This window comes from Oncorhynchus mykiss, chromosome 22 (genome assembly GCF_013265735.2).
Source record: "Oncorhynchus mykiss isolate Arlee chromosome 22, USDA_OmykA_1.1, whole genome shotgun sequence".
NCBI lineage: Eukaryota > Metazoa > Chordata > Actinopteri > Salmoniformes > Salmonidae > Oncorhynchus > Oncorhynchus mykiss.
In genome coordinates this window covers 25,617,625-25,637,698 of record NC_048586.1, presented here as the reverse complement: position 1 = coordinate 25,637,698, position 20,074 = coordinate 25,617,625, and the positions used below count along the sequence as shown (strand labels likewise).

Sequence of the window (20,074 nt, the reverse complement as noted above, 5' to 3'; positions counted from 1 at the left end):
ACAAATACATTTAAACTCAGTTTTTCACAATTCCTGACATTTAATCCTAGTAAAAATTCCCTGTCTTAGGTCAATTAGGATCACCACATTATTTTAAGAATGTGAAATGTCAGAATAATAGTAGAGAGAAATATTTCTTTCAACACATTCCCAATGGGTCAGACGTTTACATACACTCAATTAGTATTTGGTAGCATTGCCTTTAAATTGTTTAACTTCTCCCTCATGATGCCATCTATTGTGTGCAGTGCACCAGTCCCTCCTGCAGCAAAGCCCCCCCACAACATGATGCAGCCACCCATGTGCTTCATGGTTGGGATGGTGTTCTTCGGCTTGCAAGCATCCCCCTTTATCTTACCAACATTACGATGGTCATTATGGCCATCTTATCTTTAGCCCCGTGTGCAGTTGCAAACCGTAGTCTGGCTTTTTAATGGCGGTTTTGGAGCAGTGGCTTCTTCCTTGCTAAGCGGCCTTTCAGGTTATGTCAATATAGGACTCGTTTTACTGTGGATATAGATACTTTTGTACCTGTTTCCTCCAGCATCTTCACAAGGTCCTTTGCTGTTGTTCTGGGATTGATTTGCACTTTCCTCACCAAAGTACGTTCATCTCTAGGAGACAGAACACGTCTCCTTCCTGAGCGGTATGACGGCTGCGTGGTCCAATGGTGTTTATACTTGCGTACTATTGTTTGTACAGATGAACGTGGTACCTTCAGGCATTTGGAAATTGCTCCCAAGGATGAACCAGACTTGTGGAGGTCTACAATTATTTTTCTGAGGTCTTGGAAGATTTCTTTTGATTTTCCCATGATGTCAAGCAAAGAGGCACTGAGTTTGAAGGTAGGCCTTGAAATACATCCACAGGTACACCTCCAAATGACTCAAATGATGTTGTAAACTTCCAATTTCAACTGTACATAAGTATTCAGACCCTTTGCTATGAGACTCGAAAAAATTGAGCTCAGGAGCATCCTTGTTCCATTGATCATCCTTAAGATGTTTCTACAACTTGATTGGAGTCCACCCGTGGTAAATCCAATTGATTGGACATGATTTGTTAAGGCACATACCTGTCTACATATGGTCCCACAGTTGACAGTGCAAGTCAGAGCAAAAACCAAGCCATGAGGTCGAAGGAATTATCCGTAGAGCTCCGAGACAGGACCGTGTCGAGGCACAGATCTGGGGAGGGGCAAAGAAAATGCCTGCTGTATTGAAGGTCTGCAAGAACACAGTGGTCTCCATCACTCTTAAATAGAAGGAATTTGAAACCACCAAGACTCTTCGTAGAGCTGGCCACCCAGCCAAACTGAGCAATTGGGGGAGAAGGGCCTTGGTCAGGGAGGACACTCTTACAGAGCTCTAGAGTTCCTCTGTGGAGATGTTAGAACCTTCCAGAAGGACAACCATCAGCACTCCACCAATCAGGCCTTTATGGTAGAGTGGCAAAACAGAAGCCACTCATCAGTGAAAGGCACATGACAGCCCACTTGGAGTTTTCCAAAAGACACCTAAAGGACTCTCAGACCATGAGAAACAAGATTCTCTGGTCTGATGAAACCAAGATTGAACTATTTGGCCTGAATGTCAAGCATCACGTCTGGAGGAACCTGGCACCATCCCTATGGTTAAGCATGGTGGTGGCAGCATTATGATGGGGGGATGACTAGTCAGGATCGGGGGAAAGATGAAGGGAGCAAAGTAGAGGGATCCTTGATGAAAACCTGCTCCAGAGCGCTCGGGACCTCAGATTGGGGCGAAGGTTCACCTTCCTACAGGACAACGACCCTAAGAAAACAGCCAAAACAACGCAGGAGTGGCTTTGGGACAAGTCTCTGAATGTCCTTGAGTGGCCAAGCCAGAGCCCGGACTTGAACCCGATCTAACATCTCTGGAGACACCTGAAAATAGCTGTGCAGTGACTCTTCCCCATCCAACCTGACAGCTTGAGAGGGTCTGCAGAGAAGAATGGGAGAACTCCAAAATACACGTGTCCCAAGGTTGTATGATCATATGCAAGAATACTTAACAGCTGTAATCAATACCAAAGGTACTTCAAGAAAGTACTGAGTAAAGGATCTGAATACTTAAGTAAATGTGATATTTAATTATTTTTGTAAATTTGCAAACATTTCTAAAAACCTGTTTTTCCTTTTTCATTATGGGGTATTGTGTATAGATTGATTAGGGGAAAAATGTATACATTTTAGAATAAGGCTGTAACGTAACAAAATGTGGAAAAAGTAACAGGGTCTGAATACTTTCCGAATGCACTGTGTATATCAAGGAATTGGTGAGGACACTAGAACAGTCTGCAGCACCCGGGCTCACCCTACTAGAATCTGAAGTTAAATGTCTACTGATGATCTGGTGCTTTTGTCCACAACCAAGGATGGCCTAGAGCATCACCTATATGTTCTGCACAGATTCTGTCAGACCTGGGCCCTGACAGTGAATCTCAGTAAGACAAAAATAATGTTCCAGTTGCCAGGACCACAAATACAGACACCACAATCTATACACAATCTATACACACACCTAAAAAACTATACATACCTCGGCTTAAACATTACCGCCACAAGTAACTTCCACAAAGCTGTGAACGATCTGAGAGACAAGGCAAGAAGGGCCATCTATGCCATTAAAAGGAACATAAAATTCGACATCCCAATTAGGAACTGGCTAAAAATACTTGAATCAGTTGTAGAACCCATTGCCCTTCATGGTTGTGAGATCTGTGGTCCGCTCACCAACCAAGAATTCACAAAATGGGACAAACACCAAATTGAGAATCTGCATGCAGAATCCTGCAAAAATATCCTCAGTGTACAACATAAAACACCAAATAATGCATGTACAGCAGAATTAGGCCGATATCCGCTAAATATCTAAATCCAGAAAAGCCGTTCAATTCTACAACTACCTAAAAGGAAGCAATTCCCAAACCTTCCATAACAAAGCAATCACCTACAGAGAGATGAAGCTGGAGAAGAATCCCCTAAGCTAGCTGGTCATGGGGCTCGGTTCACAAACACAAACAGACCCCACAGAGCCCCAAGAAAGCAACACAATTAAATCATGAGAAAACTAAAAGAAAACTACTTGACACATTGGAAAGAACTAACAAAATAACAGAGCAAACTAGAATACTATTTGGCCCTAAACAAGAAGTACACAGTGACAGAATACCTGACCCCTGTGACTGACCCCAAATTAGCGAAAGCCTTGACTATGTACAGACTCAGTGAGCATAGCCTTGCTATTGAAAAAGGCAGCCGTAGGCAGACCTGGCTCTCAAGAGAAGACACTGCCCACAAAAAGAAGTAGAAACTGAGTTGCACTTCCTAACCTCCTGTCAAATGTGTCAGGGCAGAAGCCACAGAACAGGCTCCATGGGTAGAGTAGAGGCCTACCACCCACACCCACACGTTAGAGGTGCTACTAGGCCCACAGCCAGTGAAGGCAGAGTTCATACTTACAGTTGATGTTGATTGTGTAGGCCAGGGTCCTCTCTGTTGCCAGGGCAGACTGGTTGACCACACACTGAACCTGCTGCTGATTGGCTGCTCTGGTTGGCACCCCGAGCAGGTGGCTGACAACCGTGGTGGTGCCGTTGGCGTGCTGGGTGGAGTTGGTTACAGTCCTCACCAAACTGCCGAATGCATCCGTGTTCCACCTCACTTCTGCCTGTGGCTTGGCACCAGCAGCCAAACAGGATGTCAAGACAACCTCATTCTCTCCAATGACAGGAGGGACATCGACTGTAACACTCATCACTGGAGGTACTATGACCAGCAAACAAACAAATAGAGAACAGAAAATATGAACTAGTTGTACATTTCAGTGAAAAAACAAACACACAGCCAGTCACGTGAAACGTATTCAAACGCTCATGTTGCAATAAGCATCATTAGTATCTACACATTTACTGCAAGAGGACAAGTACATTAGAGTGTCTAGTTTGAGGAACAGACGCCTCACAAGTCCTCAACAGGAAGCTTCATTAAATAGTACCCATAAAACACCAGTCCAAACGTCAACAGTGAAGAGGCGACTCTGGGATGCTGGGGTTCTAATTTACTTATCCTCTTGCTCAGTTCTGCACCGGGGCCTCCCACTCCTCTTTCTATTCTGGTTAGCTTCTGATAGGCTTATTGACATCATTTGAGTCAATTGATTTCAAGGCCTACCTTCAAACTCAGTGCCTCTTTGCTTGACATTATGAGAAAATCAAAATAAATTAGCCAAGACCGCAGAATTTTTTTTGTAGACCTCCACAAGTCTGGTTCATCCTTGGGAGCAATTTCCAAGGTACCACGTTCATCTGTACAAACAATAGTATGCAAGTATACACACCATGGGACCACGCAGCCATCATACCGCTCAGGAAGGAGACGATGCTGGCACAATTGTGCGCCGCCCTATGGGATGGGATTCAGCCTGGAATCGAACCAGGGACTGTGGTGTCGCCTCCTGCACTGAGATGCAGTGCCTTAGACCGCTGCGCCACTCGGGAGTAAAAGGTCTTAATACTTATGTAAATGTGAAATTTCAGTTGTGTGTAAATTGATGAGGGGGAAAAAAACTATTGAATCCATTTTAGAATAAGGCTGTAACTTAACAAAATGTGGAAAATTAAAGGGGTCTGAATACTTTCCAAATGCACTTTATATGTACATATCGGTCTCAATGACCTCATACTCCTGCACATCAACTCGGTACTGGGGCCCCGTGAATATAGCCAAGTTATTGTTACTCATTGTGCATTTATCATTATTACATCTTACCACTTTTCTATTATTTATCAATTTTATTTTTCTCTGTATTGTTGGGAAGGGCCCGGAAGTAAGCATTTCACTGTTACTTCGTAACCAACAGGTGTAGACTGTGTCAAATAAAATAGGATTTTATCTAAAAGTATAGAATTCTACTGTATTCAGCAATTCTATACCTAAACGGACCTTTCTACAATTTTGATTCAGTAGGTATCAGTTTTGAACTGATGGATTCAGTCATAGTTAAATGTCAAGTCATTTCAAAAGTAAGTGAATATTGCATTGTGAAAGCAGATACTTATACTTGAAAATGTATTCTAAGTGAAAGAGTGATTTGGTGCAGTGAACAAATCATTTTGTGTATTTGTTTGTCAATTAAAAATAGACTTTTGCAACATAAGCCATTTTGATGATCTGTTTGGATTTTTTTGCTAATAGTTTATACCTGAAAATTGCACCAAAGTGATAGAAAGAAATTGGTATGCAAATTCGGTTTTGGATGACAGGTTAGTCAAATACTGTATTGAATATTATATTTACTATCTACTATTCGGCACTTCAAAAATAACAGTTTTGTAATGTGTATCTTGTATCTTTTGCAGTGAGCCTATCATTATCTGTTGTATTGGTGACAAAACAAAATATTCCCATGGTATTTCTTAGAAAACTTAAGATTTTGCATGAATGACTCGGGGGTAACAGTTGTGTTCAATAAAAATAAATAAAAAGGTTCTGAACATAAGATAGGGAGCATTACAAGTGTCATCACCTTACAGTTTTGAACTTAAGACTTTTGAAGAAATACTACTTACATCTGAAAATGGTATATTAATATATGCTGTTTAGTAGACACTTTTATCCAAAGTGACTGACAGTCAAGCAAAAATGGTTTGCTCCTAAGATTAAGTTAACGTGGCCATGGCTTGCTATATAAACGCAGGCAGACAGGCGTCGAGGCATTCAGTCACTGTTCGATTGAACGTTAGAATGGGCAAAACGAGTGACCTAAGCAACTTTGAGGGTGGTATGATCGGCGGTGCCAGGAACGCCGGTTCCAATATCTCAGAAACTTCTGGCCTCCTGGGCTTGTCACGCAAGACGGTGTCTAGGGTTTACCGAGAATGGTGCGACCAACAAAAAACATCCAGCCCATAGCAGTCCAGTGGGAGAAAACAGCTCGTTGATGAGAGGTCGAAGGAGAATGGCAAGAATCCTACAAGCTAACAGGCGGGCCACAAACAGGCAAATAACGGCGCAGTACAACGGTGTGCACGCACCACTCATCGGTCCTCGTAACGGATGGGGTACTGTAGCAGACGACCACACCCGATTACAAAGTGTGTGACAGCGGCCACGCGATCACCAACACTTGACAATTGAGGAGTGGAAAAACATCACCTGGTCTGACGAATCCCGGTTCCTGTTGCATCATGCTGATGGCAGAGTCAGAATTTGGTGTAAGCAGCAGGCTCCATCCTGCCTGGTTTCAACGGTACAGGCTGGTGTAATGGTGTGGGGCATTTTTTGCTGGCACACATTAGGTCCCTTGATACCAATTGAGAAACGTTTCCATTCCCCGAAGACTTCAGGCTGTTTTGGAGGCAAAGGGGGGTTCGACCAGGTACTAGATGGATGTACCTAATAAACTGACCACTGAGTATATTGAGAGTTGATGTGCTCTCGTTACAACGTCGGTGGTAAGTAAGAGGATATTGGTTAAAAAAAACAAATAACAGAAATGTGTAGATGAGGTCTCTGCTCTTACTTCACTTTAATAATGAACCCCTACCCACTTTCTGGTATTGATATTTCACACTCTTTCTACAATGTCAAAAGTAGAAACAGTGAGGCAAAGAAGGAAGTGTTCTTACCTAGCACAGTAAGAGGTATCTCTATACTGTATACTCCACTTGGGAAAACACTGAAGACGCATGTGAAGGTGCCTTCATCCAACAGTCTGGCAGCAGTTATTCGAATAGAACCAATGTTTTCTGCCGGGTTCCCAAAAAACTGGACTCTATTTTCCAATCCATTCGATGAAATAAAGTCAGTAACCCCACTGGGATAAATAAGCAAGAAATTATGGTTCTCTGGTTCTTCCAGAGTCCTTTTCTGCCATGTTATCTGTTCAAGCTCCTCATCTGTCTCTAGCAGTCTGCAGGATAAGTCCACGTCCTCTCCCTGTACCACAGTCCTGCTTCCTCCAATCACCCGTATACCTTGAGAAAACATAGGCTCAAAAAACATTCAAAAATGTACCCGTAGAATAGATGCTTAAACTAAAAAAAATCTATAATAATTTACAGAAATGGTACCTAAACATACACAAATAAGAATTGTTTCTATATAGCTGTGCTTGTGAAATATGATCTCCTATTGATGCAGACATTTGTGTGCGACTATTGCAAAAACGTATTGGACCGCAGCCATAGTCAGAGATGGCCAAAGCATATTCAGATCTGTGCCCAGTCCAGGCTGAAGCTACGTAGTGAATATAGTATTCAAATAATAAGCTAAAAACATTGACTCTGTTCATACCGTTATTCAAGAGTAAGATATTCAAGACATTCCAGATGCTTGTGCATGTTCATCACGTCTCAAAACATAGTGAACATACTGAGCTGATGTGTGTGCCTTGTTGTTTCCTAAAAGGACAAGGTCTAGAATGATGGGTGTGTGTTTGGTGTGTTATTGCCTGCCCTGTGTCAAAAATAAAAAACTTGAGCTCAATAGTATGAGATTTTATGACATAAATTGGAAACCTACTTTCTGAACTCCTTTGGATGACGAGTAGAATCACACAGCATAGAACAGCTTCCGTGACATGCTTTGCTCTTCTCATTGCAAGGGTCACTAGGAAAAATGGAATTATAGAATTATATTACATTACATTATCTGATGTAATGTTGTTGCAATTGTTGATAACTAACTGTTGTGCTCTACACCCCCTTGCACTTTTCACATTTTGCTGCCTTCCATTTTTTTCCAACATTTGAGGGAAATAATTATCCTACAGATCTACACAACCTACTCCACATTTTGAAAGTGAAAGAAAGTATAGAAAATGTCCCCCCCCCCCAAAAAAAATGAAATATCATACATGGATAAATCATTTTCATTAAGATTTTAATAACTTTGCACAACTCTAAGGGCAACATACCGTATAAAAGTGCCTTCAGAAATTATTCACAACCCTTGACATTTTCCACATTTTGTTGTGTTACCACCTGAATTTAAAATTGATAAAATTTCAAATTTTTTTGGTCACTGGCCTACAAACAATAACCCATAATGTCAAAGTGGAATTATATTTAGACAATTTTACAAATTAATTAAAAATGAAAAGCTGAAATGTCTGAAGTCAATAAGTATTGTTATGGCAAGCCTAAATAAATTCAGGAGTAAAAATGTGCTTAACAAGTTACATACAGTGCATTTGTTAAGTATTCAGACCCCTTCACTTTTTAAAACATTTGTTACAGCCTTATCCTAAAATGTAATAAATATCCCCCCAATCTACACACAATACCGAATAATGACAAAGGGAAAGCAGGTTGAGATATGTTTGCTAATTTATTAAAAATAAAAAACAGAATAATTTTACATTAGTATTCAGACCCTTTGCTATGAGACTCAAAAATAAGCTCAGGTGCATCCAGTTTCCATTGATCATCCTTGAGATGGTTCTACAACTGTAGAAACATGTTCTACAACATCCTTGAGATGAGTCCACCTGTGGTAAATTCAATTGATTGAACAGGATTGGGAAAGGCACACACCTGTCTATGTAAGGTGCCACAGTTGACAGTGCATGTCAGAGCAAAAACCAAGCCCTGAGGTCAAAGGAATTGTCCGTAGAGCTCCAAGATAAGATTGTGTCATGGCACAGATCTGGGGAGGGTACCAAAACGTTTCTGCTACACTGAAGGTCCCCAAGAGCACAGTGGCCTCCATCGTTCTTAAATGGAAGGAATTTGGAATCACCAAGACTCTTCCAAGATCTCGCCCACTGACCATACTGAGCAATCGGGGGAGAAGGGTCTTGGTCAAGGAGGTGACCAAGAACCCGATGGTCACTCTGACAGAGCTCCAGAGTTCCTCTGTGGAGATAGGAGTACCTTCCAGAGGACAACCATCTCTGCAGCACTCCACCAATCAGGACTTTATGGTAGAGAGCCAGATGGAAGCCACTCCTCAGTAAAAGGCAAATAACAACCTGCTTGCAGTTTGCTAAAAGGCAAACCATCAGACCATGAGAAACAAGATTCTCTGGTATAATGAAAACAAGATTAATACCTATGTGAGAATGCTGTTAATCGACTACAGCTCAGCATTTAACACCATAGTACCCTCCAAACTCGTCATCAAGCTCGAGACCCTGGGTCTCGACCCCGCCCTGTGCAACTGGGTACTGGACTTCCTGACGGGCCGCCCCCAGGTGGTGAGGGTAGGTAACAACATCTCCACCCCGCTGATCCTCAACACTGGGGCCCCACAAGGGTGCGTTCTGAGCCCTCCTTGTTCACCCACGACTGCGTGGTCATGCATGCCTCCAACTCAATCATCAAGTTTGCGGACGACACTACAGCGGTAGGCTTGATTACCAACAACAACAACGGCCTACAGGGAGGAGGTGAGGGCCCTCGGAGTGTGGTGTCAGGAAAATAACCTCACACTCAACGTCAACCAAACAAAGGAGATGATTGTGGACTTCAGGAAACAGCAGAGGGAGCATCCCCCTATCCACATGGAAGGTACAGTGGTGGAGAAGGTGGAAAGTTTTAAGTTCCTCGGTGTACACATCACGGACAAACTGAAATGGTCCACCCACACAGACAGCGTGATGAAGAAGGCGCAGCAGCGCCTCTTCAACCTCAGGAGGCTGAAGAAATTCGGTTTGTCACCAAAAACACTCACAAATCTTTACAGATGAACAATCGAGAGCATCCTGTCGGGCTGTATCACCGCCTGGTACGTCGGCTGCTCCACCCATAACCGTAAGGCTCTCCAGAGGGTAGTGAGGTCTGCACAACGCATCACTGGATGCAAACTACCTGCCCTCCAGGACACCTACACCACCCGATGTCACAGGAAGGTCAGAAAGATGAAAGACAACAACAACCCGAGCCACTGCCTGTTCACCCCGCTATCATCTAGAAGGCGAGGTCAGTACAGGTGCATCAAAGCGGGGACCGAGAGACTGAAAAACAGCTCCTATCTCAAGGCCATCAGACTGTTAAACAGCCATCACTAACATTGAGTGGCTGCTGCCAACATACTGACTCAGCTCCAGCCACTTTAATAATGGAAATTGATTTAATCAATTTATCACTAGCCACTTGATATACTGTTTAAATACCCTACATTACTCATCTCATATGTATATACTGTACACTATACCATCTACTGCATCTTGCCATCTTGATGTAATTAAATGTATCACTAGCCACTTTAAACAATGCCACTTTATATAATGTTATCATACCCTACATTACTCATCTCATATGTATATACTGTACTCTATACCATCTACTGCATCTTGCCTATGCTGTTCGGCCATCACTCATTTATATATTTTTATGTACATATTCGTATTCATTTCTTTACACTTGTTGTTGTGGAATTGTTAGGTTATATTACTTGTTAGATATTACTGCATGGTCGGAACTAGAAGCACAAGCATTTCACTACACTCCCATTAACATCTGCTAACCATGTGTATGTGACAAATACATTTGATTTGATCCGATTGGACGTGGCACACAGGTTGCTGGCTCAGGACTCAGGTCTCTCGGTAGAAGTGGTGCGGACAGGGCCGTATTGAACAACATTTCTTTAGCCGGTTAGAGGGGGTTTGAGGTAAACACACTGTTCGGTCCAACTTTCTCTTTCATGCATTAAGACAGATATGTCACCTTTCATGATAACCTCAGGAAAGAACAAATCAGAACAGTTTAGTTCAGTTCAGTTTTAATTCAGGAAATCCAGACAAGCATTGACTATATGATAAATTATTACTTTTACCAATTATTCGTAATAACAATGTCTATAACATGGTAAAGACAATAACACATTCTATTGAAACAATTTTTTCAAATTGGCTTATACTCCCCATCACACTGTCAACTTCACCGCAGAGCCACAGGTTCAGGAAGTCAGACCTATAACCCATCGGGAGAAATCCCAACAATCCAGCAGACCTAATCTGGTTAGATTTGTATAAAAAAAAAACACAACAATACACTCCTTCACATATCACTCCAGGCATGTAAACTTCAATCCAAAACCCCAGGACTGTTACCTGCCCCATTTTGACACAACTTCCCATGTGAGTAATGTGTAAAAAAAAAATATATATATATATATATATATATATATATATATATATATATATTATACACTACTGGTCAAACTAGAAATAGAAACACTACTCATAACTCCATAAAGAAAAAAGTATACCCATATGGTCATAGGAAAATAGACATAAGACTAGAGGTCGACCGATTATGATTTTTCAACGCCGATACCGATTATTGGAGGACCAAAACAAGACGATACCGATTAATCGGACGATTTTTATATATTGTAATAATGACAATTACAACAATACTGAATGAACAATGAACACTTATTTTAACTTAATATAACACATTACAAAAATCAATTTAGCCTCAAATAAATAATGAAACATGTCCAATTTGGTTTAAATAATGCAAAAACAAAGTGTTGGAGAAGAAAGTAAAAGTGCAATATGTGCCATGTAAAAAAGCTAACGTTTAAGTTCCTTGCTCAGACCATGAGAACATATGAAAGCTGGTGGTTCCTTTTAACATGAGTCTTCAATATTCCCAGGTAATACGTTTTTAGGTTGTAGTTATTATAGGACTATTTCTCTCTATACCATTTGTATTTTATATACCTTTGACTATTGGATGTTCTAATGTGCTTGAAGCATTGCGAAGAGCTGCTGGCAAATGCAGTAAAGTGCTGTTTGAATGAATGCTTACGAGCCTGCTGCTGCCTACCACCGCTCAGTCAGACTGCTCTATCAAATCATAGACTTCATTATAATATAATAACACACAAAAATACGAGCCTTAGGTCATTAATATGGTCAAATCCGGAAACTATCATTTAGAAAACAAAACGTTTATTCTTTCAGTGAAATACGGAACCTTTCCGTATTTTATTTTCCGTATTTTATCTAACGGGTGGCATCCATAAGTCTAAATATTGCTGTTACATTACACAACCTTCAATGTTATGTCATAATTACGTAAAATTCAGGCAAATTAGTTCGCAACGAGCCAGGCGTCCCAAACTGTTGCATATACCCTGACTCTGCGTGCAATGAACGCAAGAGAAGTGACACAATTTCCCTAGTTTAATATTGCCTGCTAACATGAATCTCTTTTAACTAAATATGCAGGTTTATCAAATCTATACTTCTGTGTATTGTCACACCCTGGTCGAAGTATTTTGTGTTTATCTTTATTTATTTGGTCAGGCCAGGGTGTGGCATGGGTTTTTGTAGGTGGTGTGTATGTATGGGGATTGTAGCTAGTGGGGTGTTCTAGCTAAGTCTATGGCTGTCTGAAGTGGTTCTCAATCAGAGGCAGGTGTTTATCGTTGTCTCTGATTGGGAACCATATTTAGGCAGCCATATTCTTTGAGTTGGTCGTGGGTGATTGTCCTTAGTGTCCTGATGTCATTGTTCTGTGTTAGGTTACACAAGTATAGGCTGTTTCGGTTTTCGTTAAGTTTATTGTTTTGGTAGTGTTTGTGTTTAGTGTGTTACTTCATTAAACATGGATTGCAATAGACACGCCGCATTTTGGTCCGACTCTCCTTCTCATCAAGAAAACCGTTACAGAATCACCCACCACAAAGGGACCAAGCAGCGTGTCAACAGGCAGGAGCAGCGCGAGGAGATGCGCAATAAGGATTTCTGGACATGGGAGGAAATCCTCGACGGGAGAGGACCCTGGGCTAAACCAGGGGAGTGTAGCCGCCCAAAGGTGCAGCGAGAGAAGAAACAACAGGCGCAGCCCAAAGAGGAGTACAGTATGGACTATACGACTTGGGAGGAGATCGACAGGTGGGTGGCCGACCCAGGGAGAGTGCCGGAGCCCGCCTGGGATTCGATGGAGCAGTGCGCGGAAGGATATAGGAGAATGGAGTTTGCGAAGCAAGCAAGGCGGCGCGGACGGAGGCCCCATAGTCACCCCCAAAAATTTCTTGGGGGGGGGGGGCTCAGGGAGAGTGTGGCAGAGTCAGGAGCCAGACCTGAGCCAACTCTTCCTGTTTATCGTGAGGAGCCAAGGAGGAGACCAGAACCAGAGCCGGTGTTGGAGGTGAGCGAAACAGAGACTGTGAAGGAGTTAATGGGGAAATTGGAGGAGAGAGAAATGAGGGAGTTGCTGTGTTGGTGCATTTTGCATAGAATTCGCCTGACGGAACGTGTCAGGGATTTGATGGCACCTGGGTTAGCGCTCCATACTCGTCCTGAGGTCCGTTTTAGTCGGCTGGTGAAGTTGGTTCCAGTCTCACACATCAGGCCTCCTGTGCCCATCCCTAGTCTTGCACGTCCTGTGCCAGCACCACGCATCAGGCCTACAGTGCGCCTCGCCTGTCCAGCGCTGTCGGAGCCCTCCTCCTCTCCAGCGCTGTCGGAGTCTCCCGCCTGTTTAGCGCTGTTAGAGCCTTCCTTCTCTACAGCGCTGCCGGAGTCTCCCGCCTGTTCAGCGCAGCCAGAGCCTCTCTTCTCTATTGCGCTATCGGAGTCTCCCGCCTGTTCAGCGCAGCCAGAGCCTCTCTTCTCTACTGCGCTATCGGAGTCTCCCGACTGTTCAGCGCAGCCAGAGCCTCTCTCCTCTCCTGCGCTGCCGGAGTCTCCCTCCTGTTCAGCGCAGCCAGAGCCTTTCTGCTCTCCTGCGCTGCCGGAATCTCCCGCCTGTTCAGCGCAGCCGGAGCCTCTCTCCTCTCCTGCGCTGCCGGAGTCTCCCGCCTGTTCAGCGCAGCCAGAACTGCCAGTCTGCATGGAGCAGCCTGAGCTGCCAGTCTGCAAGGAGCTGCCAGCCTGCAAGGAGCTGTCAGTCTGCATGGAGCAGCCTGAGCTGTCAGTCTGCATGGAGCAGCCTGAGCTGTCAGTCTGCATGGAGCAGCCTGAGCTGTCAGTCTACATGAAGCAGCCAGAGCTGCCAGTCTGCAAGGAGCTGCCAGTCTGCAAGGAGCTGCCAGTCTGCAAGGAGCTGCCAGTCTGCAAGGAGCTGCCAGTCTGCAAGGAGCTGCCAGTCTGCATAGAGCTGCCAGTCTGCAAGGAGCTGTCAGTCTGCATGGAGCAACCTGAGCTGTCAGTCTACATGAAGCAGCCAGAGCTGCCAGTCTGCAAGGAGCTGCCAGTCTGCAAGGAGCTGCCAGTCTGCAAGGAGCTGCCAGCCTGCAAGGAGCTGTCAGTCTGCATGGAGCAGTCTGAGCTGTCAGTCTGCATGGAGCAGCCAGAGTTGTCAGTCTACATGAAGCAGCCAGAGCTGCCAGTCTGCAAGGAGCTGCCAGTCTGCAAGGAGCTGCCAGTCTGCAAGGAGCTGCCAGTCTGCAAGGAGCTGCCAGTCTGCAAGGAGCGGCCAGTCTGCAAGGAGCTGCCAGTCTGCAAGGAGCTGTCAGTCTGCATGGAGCTGCCAGTCTGCAAGGAGCCGCCAGAGCTGCCTGTCTGCAGGATGCCGCTAAAGCTGCCAGTCTGCAAGGAGCCGCCAGAGCTGCCAGTCTGCAAGGAGCCGCCAGAGCTGCCAGTTAGCATGGAGCAGCCAGGGCCGCCAGTCAGTATGGAGCAGCCAGGGCCGCCAGTCAGCATGGAGCAGCCAGGGCCGCCAGTCAGCATGGAGCAGCCAGTCAACATGGAGCTGCCAGTCTGCAAGGAGCTGCCAGTCTGCAAGGAGCTGCCAGTCTGCAAGGAGCTGCCAGTCTGCATAGAGCTGCCAGTCTGCAAAGGAGCTGCCAGTCTGCAAGGAGCCGCCAGAGCTGCCTGTCTGCAGGATGCCGCCAAAGCTGCCAGTCTGCAAGGAGCCGCCAGAGCTGCCAGTCTGCAAGGAGCCGCCAGAGCTGCCAGTTAGCATGGAGCAGCCAGGGCCGCCAGTCAGTATGGAGCAGCCAGGGCCGCCAGTCAGTATGGAGCAGCCAGGGCCGCCAGTCAGCATGGAGCAGCCAGGGCCGCCAGTCAGCATGGAGCAGCCAGAGCTGCCAGTCAGCATGGAGCAGCCAGTCAGCATGGAGCAGCCAGAGCTGCCAGTCAGCATAGAGCAGCCAGAGCTGCCAGTCATCATGGAGCAGCCAGTCAGCATGGAGCAGCCAGAGCTGCCAGTCAACCAGACTCTCCCAGATCTGCCGGTCGACCAGACTCTCCCAGATCTGCCGGTCGACCAGACTCTCCCAGATCTGCCGGTCGACCAGACTCTCCCAGATCTGCCGGTCGACCAGACTCTCCCTGATCTGCCGGTCGACCAGACACTCCCAGATCTGCCGGTCGACCAGACTCTCCCAGATCTGCCGGTCGACCAGACTCTCCCAGATCTGCCGGTCGACCAGACTCTCCCAGATCTGCCGGTCGACCAGACTCTCCCAGATCTGCCGGTCGACCAGACTCTCCCAGATCTGCCGGTCGACCAGACTCTCCCAGATCTGCCGGTCGACCAGACTCTCCCAGATCTGCCGGTCGACCAGACTCTCCCAGATCTGCCGGTCGACCAGACTCTCCCAGATCTGCCGGTCGACCAGACTCTCCCAGATCTGCCAGTCGACCAGGATCTGGTAGATTCATCAACCTGCCTGAGCTTCCCCTCAGTCCCGAGCTGCCCCTCAGTCCCGAGCTGCCCCTCAGTCCCGAGCTGCTCCTCAGTCCAGTGGGGTTCTGGGTGAGGACTACTAGGCCATGGTCGGCGGCAAGGGTGGACTATCCAGGGACGCGAGGAGAGGGGACTAAGACATTGATTGAGTGGGGTCCACATTCCGCGCCGGAGCCGCCACCATGGACAGACGCCCACCCGGACCCTCCCTATTGTTTTGAGGTGCGTTCGGGAGTCCGCACCTTAGGGGGGGGGTTCTGTCACACCCTGGTCGAAGTATTTTGTGTTTATCTTTATTTATTTGGTCAGGCCAGGGTGTGGCATGGGTTTTTGTAGGTGGTGTGTATGTATGGGGATTGTAGCTAGTGGGGTGTTCTAGCTAAGTCTATGGCTGTCTGAAGTGGTTCTCAATCAGAGGCAGGTGTTTATCGTTGTCTCTGATTGGGAACCATATTTAGGCAGCCATATTCTTTGAGTTGGTCGTGGGTGATTGTCCTTAGTGTCCTGATGTCATTGTTCTGTGTTAGGTTACACAAGTATAGGCTGTTTTCGGTTTTCGTTAAGTTTATTGTTTTGGTAGTGTTTGTGTTTAGTGTGTTACTTCATTAAACATGGATTGCAATAGACACGCCGCATTTTGGTCCGACTCTCCTTCTCATCAAGAAAACCGTTACATGTATTGATTTTAAGAAAGGCATTGATGTTTATGGTTAGGTACATTTTGTGCAACGATTGTGCTTTTTTCCGCAAATGCGCTTTTGTTAAATCATCCCCCATTTGGCAAAGTTGGCTGTCTTTGTTAGGAAGAAATAGTCTTCACACAGTTCGCAACGAGCCAGGCGGCCCAAACTGCTGCATATACCCTGACTCTGTCGCACAGAACAGAGATTTCAAAATGTAAGTATACATTTCACCTTCAGAGGTGAATTTATCAAACCTATCGTGGTGAAAAAAAAGTGTTTAGTTGTTAGGAGCTCTCCTCAAACAATATCATGGCATTTTTTCACAGTAATAGCTACTGTAAATTGGCCAGTGCAGTTATATTAACAAGAATTTAAGCTTTCAGTCGACATAAGACAGTTATATGTACCGACATTTGTTGTTTCTCTAAAATCGGCGATCTTGACATAACGCGCTGCATGATTTACGGGACGCCGATCCTTAAGAAGACCTTATTAATCAATAATTATTTTTTTCCCCCATTATTTTTGTTTCATTTATTTTTCTCAATTTTTTTTGGGGGGGGGGTTGGGGTGTGTTAGAATACCAAACACAGAATGTAATGAGACTGACGCATTACCTACATCTCTATGTAAATGCAACTGGTATCTTAGTGAAAGACACACAAAGGATGCAGTTTCAACAATTTAGCAATTTTGTTGCTAGATTTAGCAACTTTTCAGACTACCCTGGCAACTTTTTTTTTCAAACAGCACCTAGCAACAAATGTAGCTACTTTTAAAATGTATTTGGAACTTTTAGCAACTTTTGAAAAGTGACTCAAACGCTAAAATGCAGCATTTTCCCTCTAAATGACACAAAAATGATTTTCTCGGTCACAACATACTCGCCTGGCTGCAAAAGTGCATTGTGAGTGACGTCAGCAGCAGGCGCTCAGCTCGTGCACAGGCAGCAGCAGGCCAGCAGCAATTTCAACAAATTGCAAATCATTGTTGGCTGCTGCAGCTGCAGCACGTTTTCGACGAGCCAGAATGTTTGATCTTGAACAGAACTTACAACATGTCTCAATCAAAAGTGTACAGTTAGAAATACACAAAAGAGTGGGAATCTGTACCTGAACAAATGTCAAATCATATTTTTCGCCGAGATGGCCAGTCAATTTGAGTAACGTTATTGTGTATTCTACGTAATGAGGCAGTTTTACTTTATCACGCAATGACATCACAACGTAATTTAGCAACTTTTAGCAACAAATCAACCTGCCTAACAACTTACCCTGAAAATTAGTTGTCAACGAGAGGGGCTATATGCTACTTTCAGATAGCTAACCAAACCATGGTAACGTTGAATTACAAATACACACAAAAAAATAGTTTAGTCATTATGTCTAGCCTATGCCTATTGAAAGGAAAAGTCAATCTCGCAAATATGCCATTTATAACGGTTTGTAGTCTTAACATCTGCCACATAACGGCACAATTGCCAATTTAGCCTAACGTTTTTTATGTTTAATAATGGCGTATTTTTTTCTCTTGCAACATATAAACATTCCTTTGAGTCACATTAGCTCACAATAATTATTATTTTGATGGGAAATTGTACGTTTTAGGCCGTTAGAAGTTATGGCGATATTCCTTCCTAAATCGCCCGACAACGTTATAGAAAAATAGTTTATTGGCTAAATGTGGCAACTCTATTGCTACGACAAAATCAAATGGCGTTATCAGACATTTTGTTGGTCATGGCATTTAAATATGATGATGTTGTTGGACGACAGATCGCAGCACGATCTATTCACCTAACTAGAAGCCGAATAGGCATCAACTTACCACGAAGTTTATTTGTAATGTTTGTCCATAGCAAAAACAATTCTTCTTCTTCAAGGTGCTTCTTCTGTCTCGTAAATGTTGTTTTGGGTGGGTATAATTTGTGGAACGTTCCAACAGGAATCCGTTCCAAAAACTTCGTAAATAACAAGGTTGCCAACAAACAACGCATACAGAGTCGTATAACAGTAGAATGAGATACCGGGTAGGGAGTGAGCTATGTAATTACGTTTTTCACTATTCGGAAAAAATGTCTCTTCGTTCTGGTAGCCTCCACCATTTCTCGTTCGTTGGTTTAGTTATTATTTCCGGGGTTCCTGCATTTGCGGGTGAACTCTGTTGCCCCTCAATTGGAGAATCGCTGTGGTTGAAATGTAACTAATGACCGCAAGCCCCGGTATTTTATTAACTAGGTGGCTTGTACACAATTGTTACCGATGATACTGTATATACCTACTCGTATTACAGAAGCATGCATTGTATTTTGCCAAGTTCTCTCTGTGTTAATCCTTTTCCCCAAATATAGCAGGTAACTTGTGTCTATGTCGATGTTGTTAAGTTCATCTTGTCAAGTTAAATAAAGATTAAATAAATGAGAACATTTAAAATATATACTTTTACCTATTTCAGGTAACCCCAAGATGCTTGATTCACTACAGCTGCTTTTGAATAACTTTCCAGTCGTTTTTGCTTTACATTCCGACTTTTGAACGTCTGTTTATTGGACATATATATTAGTGTCTAATAAAAAATAGCAACTTATGTAAAGCATCCCATCTGTTTTAAGGTTAAAGTGTGTGTGTGTATATATATGTGTGTAGTGTAGGTCTTCTTGATGTCCACTAGGTATCGGCACAGCTTCAAAAATGTCACACCAGGTTCACAACATGTTTTCATGTGTAACAAATCAAATTGTATTTGTCACATGCGCCGAATACTACATGTGTAGACCTTACAGTGAAATTCTGAAATGAAGCCCTTAACCAACAACTTAGTTGTAAGAAAAATGTGTTAAGTAAAAAATAAGAAATAAAAGTAACAAATAATTAAAGATCAGCAGTAAAATAAAAATAGCAAGGCTATATACATGGGGTACCAGTGTTCCTTTCAAGTCCAGTGGTGTAAACAAAAATGTATTTAAACTACTCCACAACATTCTGTTTATATCTTTTTTTTTTTTTTTGTATCTGTACTTTTACTCTTTCCGTTTCTTTACAACATTCAATTTTACTTCGCCACATTTTTGAAGAAAATAATATATTTTTTACTCCATACAGTTTCCCTGGCACCCAAAAGTACTTTTTGCATTTTGAATGCTAAGCCAGACAGGAAAATGGTCCAATTCACACACTTATCAAGAGAACATCCCTACTGCCTCTGATCTAGCGGACTCACTAAACACATGCTTCATTTGTAAATTATGTCTGAGTGTTCCCATGGCTATTTCTTAAATAAAAATACAAGATAATTGTGCTGTCTGGTTTGCTTAATATATGGAAGGTCAAATCATTTATACTTTTACCACTGCTACTTAAGTATCTTTTTAGCAATGATGTTTACTTAGTATTTTACTGGGTGACTTTCACTTTTACTTGAGACATTTTCTATTAACATATCTTTACTTTTACTCAAGTATGACAATTGGGTACTTTTTCAACTACTGTTCAAGACATTTAGCACCCAATATCCAACATTCACTTGGTGGCTTGAAGTAGGAGTGCTGAACTAGGATCTGTTTAGCATTTGTGAGTAGAATGAATAACATTACTTTGAAGCATGAGACATTTATAAATGCGTACAGAGGAGCACTTTTCTACGATCAGCTTTGCCTAGATCATACTGAATCAGTTGTCTCTGGAATAAGATTATATGGACAGGGGTGGGTTTGTTCGTAGATCAGCACTCCTTCTCAACACCAGTACCCTAACATTTTATAATCCAATTTCCCT

The 20,074-nt window shown here is 43.6% G+C and overlaps 1 protein-coding gene across 8 annotated transcripts in view; it reads right to left on the bottom strand.

Annotated features, from left to right (window-relative positions):
* LOC110501624 (nectin-3) overlaps positions 1 to 18,521 on the bottom strand; it is a 32,086-nt gene extending 13,565 nt beyond the window's left edge. Inside the window, exons 1-5 of one of the 8 annotated variants that reach the window (XM_036958980.1) lie at positions 18,129 to 18,513; positions 10,494 to 10,985; positions 7,547 to 7,633; positions 6,652 to 6,999; positions 3,485 to 3,790 (exon numbers count right to left, since the gene is read on the bottom strand). In XM_036958980.1, coding sequence (XP_036814875.1) covers positions 3,485 to 3,790; positions 6,652 to 6,999; positions 7,547 to 7,633; positions 10,494 to 10,611 — 859 coding nt within the window. In that variant the 5' untranslated portion in view covers positions 10,612 to 10,985; positions 18,129 to 18,513. The other 7 variants (XM_036958982.1, XM_036958981.1, XM_036958979.1 and 4 more) reach the window with 7 other exon arrangements.
* Between the last annotated feature and the right edge of the window lie 1,553 nt (positions 18,522 to 20,074).